This window comes from Halichoerus grypus, chromosome 2 (assembly GCF_964656455.1).
Source record: "Halichoerus grypus chromosome 2, mHalGry1.hap1.1, whole genome shotgun sequence".
NCBI classification, from domain to species: domain Eukaryota; kingdom Metazoa; phylum Chordata; class Mammalia; order Carnivora; family Phocidae; genus Halichoerus; species Halichoerus grypus.
Window position 1 is genome coordinate 36,149,884 of NC_135713.1, and position 13,365 is coordinate 36,163,248.

The 13,365-nt window shown below is 43.1% G+C and overlaps 1 protein-coding gene across 6 annotated transcripts in view; it reads left to right on the forward strand.

Moving 5' to 3' along the window:
• Positions 1-2,285: 2,285 nt before the first annotated feature.
• The window catches only part of PARP8 (poly(ADP-ribose) polymerase family member 8), a 171,565-nt gene continuing 160,485 nt past the window's right edge, over positions 2,286-13,365 (forward strand). For 3 of the 6 annotated variants that reach the window (XR_013445540.1, XM_036111779.2, XM_036111781.2), the window contains exons 1-3: positions 3,102-3,348; positions 3,436-3,537; positions 4,476-4,530. Coding sequence is in view for 5 of the 6 variants with exons in the window: in XM_036111779.2 (XP_035967672.1) it covers positions 3,243-3,348; positions 3,436-3,537; positions 4,476-4,530 (263 nt within the window). In the remaining variant the exon portion in view is untranslated. Of the gene's footprint in view, positions 2,439-3,101; positions 3,349-3,435; positions 3,538-3,893; positions 4,063-4,475; positions 4,531-13,365 lie in introns of those variants that run through there. The other 3 variants (XM_036111782.2, XM_036111780.2, XM_036111783.2) reach the window with 3 other exon arrangements.

Here is a 13,365-nt window from a genome sequence, read left to right on the forward strand (position 1 = left end):
CCACAGCTGACCAAGGCTGCTGGGCATTCCCACGGGGATTTGCTACCGAGGACAGCATCATGCATTTGGGAGAGGGGGGTGTTTTCTTTGCAAATCCTGCCTCCTGTCCTTTTAATTCCCAAGAAATAAGAGAGGTCAGGCTTTTCCCTTTCTTAAGACTTTACAGAGGACTGAGATTCATTTGGGAAAGGAAGTTCAATGCAAGAAAGGGAAAGATCGCTGCCACCAGGAGAGGCTATTTTGAGAGCCCATAGGCTCCAGGCCTGCTTCAGAATCCATTATAGGGCTTCTTGTTGGCTTAACTCCTGGCCTGCTGCCATTGGTGAGGCCAGTTCGCTCTGAAGTGAGACTTCTGAACATTTATTTTCCACAAAGTTCAGTTCAACTGCTGAAAGTTTTGGAGACAGGAAAAAGTTCATTGCAGTCTATGTCCCACCTTAGGTAAGTTAATTATTCCCCTTGTGCCTCAGTTTCTTCTTTTGTAAAATGTGAAGAATTATAGTAACAGCTACCGTAGAGGATTATTATGAATATGAAATGAGTTAATATATGTAAAGCATTTAGAGCAATACCAGGCTGCTCTAATAAGCTCTGGACACGTGTGGGTTATTAATAACTACAGCATACCCATTGAACTTATTGCCACATTTCCATTGCCTTATACTTCTGCAGCTGGGGCTTTCAGCAGAGGTGAAGAATTTACATTTTTCCTCTAAGAAATTTTATTTGTTGGCTTGGGATCATTTTTTCTAAACTGGTGGGACTTTTTTTTGACTAGACCCAATCATCCAATGTATCGATTACTTACTATCTTGAATTTCCTATAGCATACTGCCAGAGTTGTCCCTCATTGTGAATGATTTTTGTTTCGTTAACAAACTGATTAAAGGCCTACTATGTGCCGTGTTCCTGAATGCATGTGAGTGTGTGTGTGCACAGGAGTGGTTAAGGCACGGATAAGACTTCCTCATTTCAAACGTGCATATAGTTTTTAATCACCGCAAAATAATCTAAATGTTTAAATAAGAGGTAAGGTAAATGGGATACTGGCTGTGGGCTGACTTTGAAAGCATCATGCCATAAGGATCTAGCATGGAACACTGATGCCTTGGTATAGTTTCTATTAGAGAAACTTATCTTGCAAAAATGCATACTAGAGAGAAAGGGGTTTTTTTTCTTTTTTTTAAATCTTATCCCTTAACATTTAAAAATATTTAAATATATCACACCTTAAGGGCATGAACGGAGTGAGGTCAGTTTTGTTTAACAAAAACAGGGCAGCCTGTGAAGCTTGAAAGAAAAAAATCAAATATAGGACAAATCACAAGAAGGCCTATTTTATGAAGGGAGTAGTAAACCAAGAGGTGTTCCAGACGAATAACATCAGGTAGGTTTAAAACTATTTGAAATTTATTTGTAGTACGGGTTCTACTTTGAGAATGCGAGGTTCCTGGATAGAGAGACAACCATCAAGTAAGTTTGGGGGAGCTGTTAGATTTTAAGCATTTTAGAGAAGGAGCACAGAAGGATGGAGGGACATACACATGATACTCTGTGCTCGGTGGAACAGAAGGACGTGCTTTTGGTTGCCAAGGGGGCTGCACACCTTGGCCCTACCCCTAAAGATGTTTCAGAAGAGGTCTGAGCAGAAAATGTACTGTATTGTAACTTTGACATCAGAGACGGCAGTGGTCTTCTTAAGGCAGAGTGTTTCCTCTTATAATTCACAACGAATGTGCTGTGTTCAAGGCTGTACGACAAATCATTTCATGTTTTCTTTCCTGCAAGATAAAGGGGTTGGAACATATGATTTCTCATTGCATTTATCTCTATGGAATCTTACGACTCTGTCAGGGATGACAATCATTTCTAATTCTCCTACACATCATGTTGCCCATATCAGAATCCAGACTGGACCGATTCAGGGTCTGAGCCAGTTTGACAACTCTTGGGTACTTCTGCTGATAAGGAAGTTGACTAAGACTGTGGTAGGCATACAGAATTGAAGCTGCAAGGCACCACCATTCGTGCATTCAGCCAACATTCAGACCTGCCTGCTATTTTTCAGGCACTGCACCAGGCACTGGGAACGCAGAACCAGATGAGACATGGTCTGCTCAGGGAAGCCTCCTCAGTGGAGGAAAAAACAACAAGAGAAGTGCCATTGGAGGCCTGTCCTAGGGCATATGGCAATATAGAGGCAGGACGGGTACCTCAGCCCTGAGGTGTCCTTAGGCAGAACAGGAAGTGAGGATCAGAGCGCTACCTCACTTCTAAACAAGACAGCAGGATCGTCGGAGCTTCCCCTTGACTGACTGGCAAAGGAGCGGCTTTTTAAAACAAGCCAAACAGATATCCATCTTCTAGGGAGACCCTGGCACGGGTTCCTTGATTCTGCCAATTTTTTATGGACGGAAATACCTAGGAGGGAAGAACCGGTGAGTCTTTGGAAGTAAGAGGAGGTCCCTGAAAAGGGGCTGCATTTCCTACCAGGTGTCCCGAAGGGACTGAACTACTTCCACCTGGGAGAAAAAGACTGTGGCAGTTGAGGGCACGGGAGGGTGTCTGTCTGGAGTCATTTCAAGGCTTTTTCCATCTTGCCTGATGTGGCAACAAGGAAAGATTTGTTCGTTTTATTTATTTTCAATTTTTAAAGATTTTTCTTTTCCCTTCCCCCGCTCCCAGCCGCTCTGGTTTGGGTTTTCCATATGACTCATAATCCCTTCCGAAAGTGGAGTCGAATTCATAAAAGTGGTGGAAGGGGGGGCAGGCTGGGAGCCCCGGGGAGTCTTCACTACCTACATTCCCACTCAGCCCCTGGCGCGAGCGGCGGCCGGGGCGGGGACACCCAGCCTGCGCCCGGGATGGCGGATACTATTCACACCCCGGCGGCCGGGACCCGGTGACTGGGCGCGGGAGGGTCTGCAGCGGGCGGCGCTGCAGCAGCCTCCGCACGGCCGCCGCCGCCCGCGGGCGCGAGTGTGCGCGGGTGTGGAAGGCCGGCGTGCGGGCCGCGAGGGGTGTGCGCGCGTGAGGCGGAGCGGGGCTCGCCCCTCGCCGGCGCCCGCCGCCCCGCCGGTGATCGCTCTCCGGCCGTCTCCAGCACCCTTGGCCCCCCACGGCCGTTGGTCCGGGCGGGGGAGGGAGAAAGTGAGACTCGGTGTCATCACCATCCATTGTCAGGAGGGGAGGAAATTGGAATCCAGCAGTGGCGAGCAGCAGCTGGGCGGTCACATCTGGGAATGCAAAGCCGACCTCCCCCCCCTCCTCCTCCTCCACCACCTCCTCCTCTTTCACCCAGGATCACTTCCGAAACCACTTCGCCTTCAGCCCCTGCCTCGGCCAGAGGTTTCATTTTTAACTGAATATTTACGAAAGCTGGAAGCGTGCGAGGGGGGTGGGGTGGGGTGGAAATAGCGGCTGCTTCTTTTCCAGGGATTTATTTAATGGGGATGTGTTCAAGGCAAGAGCGAATTCAGAAGGATATCGACGTCGTGATCCAGAAGTCCAGAGCCGAGAAGGACTGCCTGTTTGCAGGTGAGTTCTCGCCTTTCCGGAGCCTCGCCCCCAGCGCCAGCTTCCCCTGACCGCCCGCCGCCCCCTTCCCAGGTCTCTGACCGCGACGTGTGTGGCTCGGGCTGGGGGTGGGTTGCACGTCCCCATTCCGGGGTTCATTTGGCAACAGCTGCTGCAGCGGGAGCGGGAGCCAAAAGGGGGAGGGGGCGCCAGCCTCTCCCCTACTCCCCTCCCCCCCACCAGTCTGGGGCGGCCACCAGCTCTGGGGGCTGAACCACGGTGGCCCGAGCAGGGGTCTAGGCGGAGGTGCCGTGCGTGCTCTTTTTATCCCCCTGTGGATGCCCCGAGCGTCCCAGCCCGCCTCCGGGCTTTCAGCAGCTGCGGCCGAGCCGGGCGGGGAGGACCTGCGGGTTTGCGCAATGGGCTGAGCGGCGGCGGCCGGCAATGGAGCCCGCTGCGCTGCGCTACGTTGCGCCGGCCGGCTGCGCCCGGCGCCGATGCCCCCGGGGGGGCAGCGCTGGCCGGATCTCCGCGCCTTCAGCTCCCGTTAGTCCCCTCCGACTGGCAATGCGTTGCCCCGGAAAGACAAGGGATTCCCGGGGTTCCCGAGGCGCCCTGCTCCCATGCCTGGGGGTCGCCTTTCGTCCATTTTGCTCCCCGGGGAGAAGGATCGGGTTTTGCTTTCTCAGCCGCGAGCTCGGCGGGGGCCGCTTCCGGCCACCCCGACCGGGAAATTCCCGCCGTTGCCATGGCACCCGGCACTTGTTGCGGGGGGCGGCCTCCCGCGGCACCCGGCCCGGGGTGCGCAGCATCCCCTCCTGCGTGGCGCGGAGAGGGGACCTCGCGGTTCTCCAGCCCGCCAGGCCTTCCCTTGGTTCCACTAAATAGGGGGCCCAAGTCATGACCAAGGTGAAAAACCCACTCGAGGGGTAGCTTTTAACAGGACTTTTCCGTTTCAGATTTCAGATACTCAGATTCCACCTTTACTTTCACCTACGTTGGCGGCCCCAAAAGGTATTTGTGTGTATAGAGTTGCTTCATTTCCTGTTCACAGGCTTGTGTTTCCTTTGTTCTTAGCATGTTCCGTGTTTGGGTATTTTTTTTTTCTCTTGTTGCTGTCCTTTCGCCACATCCCAGGCTCGAGGTCCCCCCGTTTTAAATAAGAGGGGACATAAATATGTTTGCTTCAAGTGTTTCTGAGATCACGCCACAGGCAATGAGCAGAACTCTTGCACTGTTCATGTTAAAGCTGATATACTGTAGTAGCTTGCTCTTGAGACGTTTGGGGGTTGATAGATTCGAGCGGGTGCAGAACCGGAATACTGGGTATGAAGTGAAATGCATAAAAGATAGAAGATGTCACAAACTAGTTTGCACACAAGTAATAATTTTCCTGGTGAGTTGGGGCTGCGTGTTTCCATGTTTTCCGAAGGTTGATATAAATATGCAGTCTGCCAATTCTCCATACCTTTTTTTTTTTTTAAGGAGCGGTATTTTGGTTTTCGCATTTAGTTTTGGAAAGGATTTGGAAGTTATATGTAGCTGGAGTGTATAACTTCTCTCTTGAGGGGGAGGTATGACAGATGCATATATTAATACCAAATTGTTAACAGTGTGAAAAAGTCCAAATCCAATTTTGTATTTAGGAAGTAGAGTGAAAATGAAAGGTAGCTTTTAAAATATGCCTTGCCGTCTTCACTTGTTAAGTTAGGATTTTCTCCCTTTTAGCCCTTTGGGGACACTGGTTTAAAAGAGCGGTGGCCGCATACGAGAACTGTCAGAGATTTATCCTTGCTGTTAGGACTTGACATTTAATATCATTTGACCACATTCCAAAATATCGCTTAGCTTAATGGAAACATTTATGAACATATAAATTGCAAAAGAAGCTTTCCTCTGTAAATACATTTTTTAAGAGATTGGAATTAATGTGAATCTTTAAAATGCTTGGGATCTGTGCTGCAATCTATATCTCAAAAAAGCTTTAATTAAAACAGTTATCACATTTCCCATATGTACAGCCTAAGCCTCAGGATTGGTATATTGATTTGATTTACTAGTTGAGAACATAGCACATATAACATATACTTATTGGGAAAGAATAAAATTACAGTACTTGGTAATTTACTGTGGTACTATCATCCTTGTAGTTATGAATAAAAAGAGTAACTTAGAGGAGATTCAGCTAAATTAATGCTGCTCCTACACTTACTATCCAGAGGAGGTTGGTGTATGACTAATATCCTTTTGGATTATTTTAACAGTTAAAATATGCCATGCGGCCCATTGAAAACATTCTCCATGCAATCAGGTAGATAGCTGCTTGAGTAGTCGGCTTAACAGTTACTGTGGTTTACCCAGTGAGAGGTGTGGCCTGGAGAACGCTCTGGGTAGGTTTTTCAACTAACTAGTTTATTTTCAATAAGATACTTGAGTTCTTTTGGGCTCAGTTTACTTATCTGTACAATGAGGGAGTGAGCCACACACTTAATCTCTAAGATCTGTTAGATGCAGCAGTAAGATTCTTTATCAGCAAATTATTGAACTGGTGTTAACACAGCAAGAGGTGGAGAAGGTATGAATGCCTCAGGAGCAAGGCCGGGGGGTTGGGATGAATAATTAACTGATTCAGATAACATCGGTTTTCACTGTAGGAACAAGCACCATGGTTGCTCTTAAAGTAAGAGATGTTTCATTTTCTATGTAATCCTATTAAGGGATAGTATTTTCTTTTGTCTCTGATTTAAATACCTGGGACTTGTATATCTACTAAAGAAGACTTTAACGGACTGTTCTGTGATTGCTTTGTCTCCCTAAAAGCTTGTTCTACAAAACGATATATAGGTTGTTTTAGTATAATCATGATAATAATCCCTTTAATGATAATCCCTTTATGCATTTATAGCTAATGGCAGAGAAGACTTTTTTTTTCCTGAAGATAAAAATGCATTGTTTTCATTAACTATATTAGAATCTCATATTTATTATGTATTTCTCATTGTGGCATTTAAAATTGGGCATTTAAAATTTTAAAAAATCCTGCTGTTTTTATTGAAAGTGCTTATTAACTTATAATAGTCCATTAATAGTGTCATTTCCGGTAAACTAGACTTACTTCACCATTAAAGGAGGTGGGAATCTTAAGGAGAGATAGTACGGGATTATCTTGAATTATATTTAACTATCGTTTCATATAAACCACTGAGAACATATTTAAGGATAATTTTCAATTCGGGTTGTAGATAAAACTTAGTAAACCATTTTTTCTTTCTCACGCTTTCTAAGAACAAGTTACACTTTGTTCTAAAGGCAAAGGTTGACCTTACGTGTTACTATTCAAAAAAAGAAATAACTTGGTGAATTTTTTTTACACATACATTTTTTTATGTTTCTGTGTGTAAGAGGAAATGCCAAGAGGCGATTGTGTCAGGGCTGGCCAGTGGCCTGGTAAATTGACCTTTCATTTGGAGGTTGAAGGGCTTGTTAACATTTGCTGTTCTGCTGTCTTGGTGGACCTTAGGTGAGGAATAAGGGGGGAGCGGATGGTCAGCTGGGAGACTGAGTTCAGTTAGTTTTCCCTAAAGAGAAGTTTCATGTAATCATTATATCCTCACTTTTGGACGTACAAACTGAGCTCAGAGAGTTTAAGAACGATGCTGAAATTTACTCAGTTCATTGAAGAAGCTACCATGTACACCCTGTCCTGTCACCCTCTCGAGACCTGTGCTCATTCCTCTACACTAGTGTTCTCAGCCTCTTTGAACATGGAGACCCTTGAACATTAAAGGATCATGCAGATACTGATAGGAGAGTGATAGTTTTAGTGTCTTTCGACTGAGAAATAATGAGAAAGAGGTGTTAAATGTTATGAATCTGATTATTAATCCATCTGCAATGCTTAAAAATTTGTGGTATATATACAGCTAGATTAATTTATTCTAGCAATGGTCTTTGTAACACACCTCTGATTCCTGGACTTCTTCTTTTTTTTTTTTTAAGATTTTATTTTTTTATTTATTTGAGAGAGCGAGAATGAGAGAGAGAGAGAGAGAGAGAGCACATGAGAGGGGGAAGGGTCAGAGGGTGAAGCAGACTCCCTGCTGAGCAGGGAGCTCGATGCGGGACTCAATCCTGGGTTGTCAGGATCATGACCTGAGCTGCAGGCAGTCGCTTAACCAACTGAGCCACCCAGGTGCCCTGATTCCTGGACTTCTTGGAATAACTTCAAAACCATCAGTGGTTCAGGGCCTGCCATGGGCACCAACGCAGTGCTGTTTCCAATTTCAGGGGCGTGCTGATGTCTGGCCTCAACTGTAGACAATTTGGAAGTTTATGCAAAAGTCATTCCTTCCCTGTACTTGTCATGCTTGTGATCTTCTGCCTCCTTTCTCCCTTATTGATTGATAGTAAAATCCCTAAGACCACAAAGGTTTGGGATTCTGGTTCTTCATCTCGTTTGCAGTCAGTCTTGCAGTTAGTGGTGGAAGAAACAGAAGGGAGGAAGTGAGTAGTGTCAGTGACTAGGGCTGGGAGAGCAGGCTGAGTCTCTGGTGCCAGTGGTCCGCAAAGACAAGGACTGAGCGAGGTGAGCCCATTGGGCCTGGCCATAGGCCCCTGCTGGATTCCCTGATTGTGAGCTTCCAGTAGGGAAAGTGTATTGTGAGGATATAACAGAGGTTTTAAAAATACACAAATAAAAAGTGTTTATTGTAAAAAAATTTTTTGTTAAAGAGATAAGCCAAAAAAATAAGAACACATGATTTTTTCATTTCTATTAATGTGTTAGAATTTATTCTTTCAGAATTTTTATGTGTCTATATGCATATAAAATATATGCATCCAGGGATTGTATTATACTCTTTTGAGACCTCAATGTTTTTTCACCCAAGAATATAACAATGTCTTCCCTTTAGAAAGGATATGAGAATAAAGAAATGTTTATTAAATTGAGAGTTTTCCAATCAAGGAGTGTGACTGCATGATAAGAAATCTAACTTTTATATTAGAAATTATTAATACATTAGAAACTTAATATCTGGCAGAATGTTCAGAATTCCCTATAGGTGTACGCTTTTTATTGTAGGAATAGACACTTTTCACGTGGTCACGGGTAGAGTGGCATCTTTTGAAGTATGTGCCCCCCCCCCCCCCCGGATATTCTGTTCACATAACTGTTTTGGAGCATTACATGTAACACTAACAATAGCGTCCACAGTCCCTCAAGTCACATGCTATCTCTTCTTTTTCCTGGGCCTTTGCACATGCTGCAGAACACCCATCTACACCTTGTCCTCCCCACCCTCCCCCATTTCAACCCTGGGAGGCCTTCATTGTTGGATCTTTGCTAAGGCAAATTCCCCTCGGAGGAGCCTTTCTTGGCATCCCCTTCCCTGTATTATCCTTTTAGGTATTTCTAAAACCATGTTGTCACATTGTATTGTTAGCACCTGTTTACTTGATCATCTGTCTGACCTTGAGCTTCTTGGAGGCAGGGTCTGTCCTGTTCATTGCAGTTTCCCTAGCCCCTAGCTCCCTGCCTAGTACAATATGTTTTTTGGATAAGTAGATGTTGATTCAATTATTAAACGAATGCTGAAAGGTCTTCTGGCAGGTGAGAAGCAATTTCCTAACTAAATGGTCAGGTATAGAAATAGTCAAATACTTCAAAAAGCCCCAAATCTGGTAATGTCACTTGCAATAGAATTTCTTCAGAATCCAGAAGTTGCCCAGCCAAGTTATAAGCCCTGTGGCGTGCTCAAATGCTTTTAGAAGACAGAAAGATAACGCAGTTGCTCAACATTATGAGGGAGTTAATGGGGACTGTGACACACTAGAGAGTTTGGACTCTAAAAGTATTTAATTCAGTTTAAAAAATCAGTAGCACTCTGGTGAACAAATTTTCTGAGGGCCCTAATCCACCTGGGCTCCCAGTGTTTAATTCCTTGCTCATGGGATGCCATGGAGAGAGGCAATCTACTTGATTACTAAAGTGCATTTGTTTTGACTTTCTTTGAAAGGAGAAGTGTATGTGGATGCAGGAATGGGGGCATTGAGAGAGTGGTGAAGTAGAAAAAGAGCATCTCAAAAACATTAATCAGTTTTCATTGTGAAAGAATTACATACTCATTCTAGAAATCTTGAAATATGCAATTATTTTGAAACCATCAAGTGCTTCTTAAGATGTCATAAGGAAAAGAATGATCATTTTTTAAAATCAGAAATTAGCATGTTCCTCTTGGCAATGGGGACTTGCTTCTCAATTTTATACTGTATCAATTATTATCCAAAATAATGATTTTTTTTTTTAAAAAGTCTTTTCCTTGGAGCCCTGGGAACCTACGTTGGAAGCTGGGGTGCCTGGTGGAAGGGAGTTTGAAGGAAGCTGAATGAGTGAGTGAGATCTGAGCTTTCGTATCCCTTTGTAAATTATAGCTGCTCTGGCTCTTTTCTGTACAAATTTTTTTGAAGAAGATTTCATTGTTAAATGAATTTAAAAACCACTGACCTAAAATAACCACCAATTTAACATAACTATAACTTTATTGAGACTTATATAGTAAAATATTTAAAGTCCATTTATTTCATGGATTAAGATAATACCTCTTACTTGTAATTATTGGGCATGGTCTCTGCATGCCTTTTGCCTGCCTCACATCCTATGTTTGTGGCATAGACAAGTAGGTATTTTGTTAGCTATTTTACATTTTATAGTTAAAGAAACTGAGGCTTGGGTGATTTAAATAGCTTACAGTTATTAAGCAGAGTAGGGATATGTTGCAGTGTGAGTCGATGTTTATGTAAGGTTTAAGGGGCATTGGTTGAACTGGCATGACTAGGATGGCTGGGAATGTTTGAGGTTGGGGAGGGATTGCTTGGTAGGATGCCCGCCAGGGGCCGTACTGAAAATTCTGCTGGCTGGCAAGGGAAATGCCTGAGCCCAGGGCTGAGCATTAATAGTGAGAAAATTATGTACGTTGGCTGTGGAATCCTTACACAAATATTGGGCCGACCCATTTAAATTCCCCACCATTTCTCTCGGCAGCAGTTTGAAAAATACATGCAAGAGAGCATTTATCAGTCCTAAAAATATTTTGTAATTCTCTGTACAGATTTGCTTTTGGATAGATTGTGCTATGGTAGATAAATCTTGCTTTAAGACAGATGCCACTGACTCAGTATGGAATGGTTAAGTTACTGGCATGTCATCTTTCTCTTTTCACTCGCTACATTTTTGAAATTCCGTTTTCCATGTACCCCCAGGGAAGACTAATAAGAAATATGCTTTTATTAATAAGGCTTGTCACTCCTATTTCATTGGGACATAATTTAGGTTTTCTGTCCAGGTGCCTCACTTAAATGCTGGACACTTCAACCCAGCATATCAGAACAACCCATCACTTCCTCGTTAAACGAAGCTTCTCTTCCCAGCCTTTCCCTGGTGTCACATCATCTGAGCCACTCAGGAGGAATCTGTCTCAGGTTTCGTGTATCCCACCTTCTTCATTTCTTTCGAGGCTTCAGTGGCTCTTTCTTTGAAATCATTGTGGGCATCTTCATCCCTCACAGTGTCAACATTTGGCCCAGGCCCTGATCACCTTGACTTAGGTCAGTCACTTTAACCCAGTGTTTTAAAATTCTTGCCTAACAGCTCCTCACCCATCCAGTTCATTGATACCTGAACTCTTTTTTTTTTAAAGATTTTATTTATTTATTTGACAGAGAGAGACACAGCGAGAGAGGAACATAAGCAGGGGGAGTGGGAGAGGGAGAAGTAGGCTTCTGAGCAGGGAGCTCGACGCGGGGCTCGATCCCAGGAACCTGGAATCACTACCTGAGCTGAACTAAGGCAGATGCTTAACGACTGAGCCACCCAGGCGCCCCGATACCTGAACTCTTTTAATTATGAATTTCACCATAGCATTTTTCTGCTCAGAAGCCTTCAAATGCAACCACGGTTTCCTCCCTATCAAATTGAAACCCCCATCCTTGGCTTTCTAGAGCCACCTTGCCCATCCAGTTGTATGTACTTCTGAGGCTTCCACTGTCCGTTTATTGACCTGGGTCTCTCCATTCAACGGCAGTTTATATTTAGTGCATTAAGCATCCACAGGTGTTCAAGGTTTATTGACTGGTAGTTTCTGTGTCACATAATGACACAGGTTTGGATATCGAGATTATGATTTTTATTATCACAGATGCCAGTTCATTTAATCTTTTCTTTAACCACTAGTGGCATTTCTGTGAACATTTATGACGTATTTATGCTCAAGAAGAGGATAGAGTAAGATCATGAGTAGAACAGACTGAGAATGAGAAGACAGTGAAATCTGAGGAGGATGGGATAAGAATATAAATAGATTGTTCCCAATCCATTACAGAATAATGACAACAAGTTTTGGGTGTAGTTCTTTTGCATATCGGTGACATCCCAGTTTATGGCTGATACCTTGTTGGTATTAATGGAGGATGCCAAAGCACAACATTAAATTTAAAAGGGAATACCTTTGTGCAGTCAGATCAATTTTCCCTGTTCAGAAATGAGCAGAAAGCTAGCTGCTAACTGACTTTCCCCAAGATGGTTTTTTTCTGAACATTCTGAAATATAGATTGAAAAGATCATACTGATGGCCTGAAAGTGTTCTTAGGATTTCTCAACCAACTCAGAAGTGTTGTAGTTATTTGGATTTTCATCATTGTTTTGTCCAAAAAACATGTATAGGTTGTTATCTAAGAATCACTTATAGAATATTTACTCTATAGAATGGAGCCAGAGACTAATATAACTATATTTGTTAGGCTTTCACACCTATGAAGAATAAAGTTCAGACAAAATTGGAAAACAAGCAAAAATGCTATTAAGGACAGAGCTGTGTAAAAGAGAAAATGTAAGTCAAATAAAAAGAAGTCACAAAAAAATCAGTACTCTGTTTAAAGACTAGAATTCTGGTTCCTAGCAGAGTGCCTAGAATATGATAAGAATTTCCTCCTATTTCTTAAATGAGAGTAATATTTTTCTTACATTGTGGGATAGCATTTCCCAAACTATTTAATTAGGTGTTAGGTATGTGGCCAAATATGTCTGGGAAATGCTTAGTTAAACAATATTAAACATTTCTAATGGTTGGCTTTTTGGAGCTTTTTACATACTAGTGTACATTATGCATATCCAAGAGGTGAATGAAGTATTCAGGGTTTCTCAGACTTACTTGATTACAGATCTGGAACATCTTGAGAAAGTTGTTTTGTGGAAAACACTTTGGCAAACTCTGAGTCTTACTCATTAAAAATAGTTTTTGAGTAAACAGCAGTATAGTAGAAATAGAAATTGCCGATTCACAATTGAGCCCTGAAGAATTCACTTTCAGTAATTTTTATAGAACGTGCTTTATGACCAGGAAAGCTTTGGTTAAAGGCATTTGACATTTCATGCGACTGACTTTTCTACGTGAGGATTTATTTCTCTGGGTCTCTCACTTTGTCATCATTTGTGTTGAATCCATTTATGATAAGAGCTTTCAACCATTCTTCATCAAAGCCTTGAAGTTAGCAGGGCCCACTTTGGTACAGGATTAGAAGTCGGCCTCATAAGGAAGGGTTAGAGATAATGATTTTGTGTAGCAGAAGTACTCATTATGTCCTCTTAAATTCTGTCACTTTGACTGCAGTAGGGCTTCTTAGTGAGCAATCTGATGGAGTATATACTTTTGGAAAAATTTGTGTGAGGGAAATATGGAATTTATCTACATGTTTCTTTTTTTTTTTTAATAAATTACATCTAGAAATCAATGAGGGCATTTATTTTATGTATTTTCCTGCTAGTCACCAACTGAGAAATTTACGGAAGGAGTT